At 50.6% G+C, this 3,322-nt stretch overlaps 1 protein-coding gene across 1 annotated transcript in view; it reads left to right on the top strand.

Annotated features, from left to right (window-relative positions):
- The first annotated feature begins 1,974 nt into the window (after window positions 1–1,974).
- The window catches only part of COTL1 (coactosin like F-actin binding protein 1), a 31,039-nt gene continuing 29,691 nt past the window's right edge, over window positions 1,975–3,322 (top strand). The window contains exons 1-3 of the mRNA XM_045293941.1: window positions 1,975–2,057; window positions 2,377–2,514; window positions 2,781–2,904. Coding sequence (XP_045149876.1) covers window positions 2,493–2,514; window positions 2,781–2,904 — 146 coding nt within the window. The 5' untranslated portion in view covers window positions 1,975–2,057; window positions 2,377–2,492. The remainder of the gene's footprint in view (window positions 2,058–2,376; window positions 2,515–2,780; window positions 2,905–3,322) is intronic.

The following is a 3,322-nucleotide window of genomic DNA, read 5'->3' as shown; positions in this document are numbered from 1 at the left end:
TTCTATGTCACTCACGGTGATCAGTTCCCCCTTCAGAGTCATTTTGCTAAAAAGAATCAGTCAACGTTCAACCACTGCAGGACATGGCATTTGATTAAGAACCAACTGAAGAAAGAAGTCCAAGGTTATTAACACAAAGTAAGACTGTAGGAAATTATGGAATACCAACAGAGATGTTTCAATAAATGGAAGCAATGCCAGAAGCATTTACTTGCCAAGAAATTTGGAAGACAGTTACCTGGGCCAAGCAACTGGAAGAGATCCACCTTTGTGGCCAATCCAGAGAAAGGTGATCCAATAGAATGATGAAATTACTGAATTTTGTTAATCTCACATGCAAGTGAAAGTTTGCTGAAAATCATTCAAAAAATGGTTACAATTGTACGTCTAAAGAGAACTGCACAGGAATTCGATCCAGATTCAGAAGATGACATGGCCTGAGGTATTTCATGGTGATGTCAAGAGAGAATACCACAAAGATGCGTATCTGTTTTATTAGCTACGCAAAAGTATTTGTTTGTGGCTAACAATACATTATGGGTCACATTGTGTGAAGAATGTTATTTGCACAACATGTCAGAGTGCCCATGTGGGATCTCCATCTAGATCAAGAAGCATGTGCTTGGTGCTTCTCAAGCAGAAAGAACTGAACAAACAATTCAAGCTCCCAGTCACAGGGTTGACGCATTCTACAGGCAGACTACTGAATGATGCAGGCAGCATCCAAAGAACAGAGTAGTTTGAACAGAGGAAATCAGGCAAGGTTGTGTCCGTTCACTATACTTATTCCATCTGGAGCTGAGCAAACACCCTAAGCTGGAGTGTATGAGGAAAACAACTTCAAAACTGGAGGGAGACTCCTCATCTGCCAGCCACATACGGGTGACACAATGTTTCTTCCTGTAACAAGGACTCTGAGAAGTTAATTGAAAAAAATCAAAGACTACAGCCTTCCATTGGGATCACAACTCAATGGAAAGAAAATAGGGTTCCGCAAAACTGGACCGATACACAGCAGTATGATAAACAGAGAAAACCTCGAAGCCGCCAAGGATTTCATTTTGCTGAGATCCCGAGTGCACCAGTAGAGATTTTTGTGAAGATGCAAGCACGTCCGTTCGCACCCTTCCAATCTCACCCATAGGTGGCGCCATGTCTACACCGGCCTGCCCCTGCTTTGTTTTGCTACAGTGTATCCCAGGGCCCCACAATGTATCTTCTAAAACGGACCCTATTGCTTCCTTCCTTCCTCTGCGCCCACCCCCATCTCTTGCTTTCTTTTACAACTGCTTTGGTTATAAAACTGTGCTTCTGGGCCACTGCTTATTCGTGTCGTTCCCTTTGAATGCACACTAGTTGTTCCCTAACCGAATGCCACTAGAAAGCACTCCTGCAAGGTGCCTACGTTAGTGAAACGCATCCCAGCCTCACATCACATTAAGAAAAAAAAAAGACTCACTGCTGATCAAATCCGTTCTGATCACAGCAGCCCTGCAGTGCTGAGTAGAACTGCTCCTGTGAGTTTCCAAGACTGCAACTCTTTACAGGAGTAGAAAGCCCCACCTTTCTCCCTTAGAGTGACCGGTGGTTTTGAACTGTTGACCTTGTGGTTAGCAGTCCAACAGGTAACCCACGACACCACCTGAACTATGTCAGAGACCAGAGCCACACTGCTGACGGATCCCATCAGCATCCTGAGGGTGGGACCAGCGGGACCGGTCTTCTTCAAGGCTGTTCCTGCAACTCCAGAATGAAGGTGGGGCAGAGAGTTCTAGTGCTCCCTCCCTCCTGTTTTTTTCTTTCTTCTCTCTCTCCTTGGAGAAGATATTTTGAGGCTGGAACTCCACCACCTGGATTTCATGTTCTAGTTTGAAAGGTCTTTCTCTAACACTAAGCTTACAGAAGAAATGTCCCTTTTCTGGACATTTCTGGCACTCCCCCTCCCCTCCTCTTTTATGTGGAAGCTTTAAACCTTTTGGGATTGACCCAGACCTCGGCTGTGAGGCCTGGACGCCTCTTTGTTCTTCCTTGCGATTGTTCATCATCTTCCTCACAGGGTAACAGTGGAGGCCTGCATGGCGGCAGCTCCCGGGAAGCTCGCCATCTGTCTGTATGTCTGTCTATCAATTGCACCTGCTCCTGTTTCCCTGAGCCTGTGGTCTCAGCCACTCGCTCATTCATCTGTGCTTTGATTGGATGGTCCGTTTGGTTTGGTTACTGATGTTTTTTTGTTTTTGTTTTTTGCTTGCTACTGAGAGTGCTGATATTAATTGCATTTTGTCCCCGACCTCTTGGGTTTTGCATTGTGGATTTATTTTGATTATTCCATAAGCAATAACGATGACGTCTAATCTGTTTGTTTTCCGGACCTGACAGCGTTCCACTGCTGTCCAGACGCAGACGGATTTGGATGACGGTGTAGGCAGAGAAGATGGACAGTCCCACCAACGGCCAAAAGAACCCACAAACCTGGGGGAGGAAGTACAGCCAGGATGCTCCTCAGAAGCAAGGAGGGTGAGACCTGTCAGGAGGGACCAGTCCCTGGAAAAGGGCATCCTGCTGGGCAAAGTAGAGGGGCAACGGAAAAGTGGGAGGCCCTGGACAAGATAGATGGACACAGCGGCTGCACCAATGGGCTCCGACGGAACCCCGTGGTGAGGGTGGCGCAGGCCGGGGCTGTTTCAGTCCGCTGTGAGTCAGAACCAACTAATGGGCCGTGGCAACCCCAGTCGGCTTCCAGGACACCTCGCGGATTGCCCACGGCGCATTATCCTCCACAGTTCACGTGAGGACGGTCATCCGGAAGCCCAGGTTTGCCCCGGAGCACGCCGCCAGGAGGAGGCTGGCCTGGGACCCTTCCCGGTTACCGCGGAGTGGCCGTGGCGGGAAGGACAGAAGGAGTCGGTGAGAGAAGATGGTCAGGCAGCCCCTCTGGCTCTCGGAGGAAGCCTAAGGAGGGGGGATGAGCGGAGCGTGCTGTCCCCAGGACGCAGAGAGGGTAGCCCGCCACAGGCCTGGTGGACCCTCCGGGGCCAAGCCCCCCCATCCCCCCACTGGGATCCCACGGAGCCGAACACGGTCTGGGGCTGAGGGGAGTGGGGTATTACGTCACCCACTCAGAGGAGGGGGTTCCCCAAGAGCTTTGCAGCGCAGCTGCCTTGGGCTGAAGACGAGCGAGGAAGCCTGAGAGGAGGGGGAGGGGGGATAGGGAGGCGGGGAGGGGAAAGCGGGAGAGGGATGGGGCAGGGGCCGGCTTAGGGAGAAGGGAGGGTTAGGGAAGCGGGAGGGGCAGGAGGAGGAGGAAGAGGAGGAGGAGCTTGTT

Source organism: Echinops telfairi, unplaced genomic scaffold (assembly GCF_000313985.2).
Source record: "Echinops telfairi isolate 266 unplaced genomic scaffold, ASM31398v2 ScPeMD7_2291;HRSCAF=2852, whole genome shotgun sequence".
Classification (NCBI taxonomy): Eukaryota; Metazoa; Chordata; class Mammalia; order Afrosoricida; family Tenrecidae; genus Echinops; species Echinops telfairi.
Note: the sequence above shows the minus strand (reverse complement) of the source record. Positions and strands in the feature narration are given on the sequence as shown.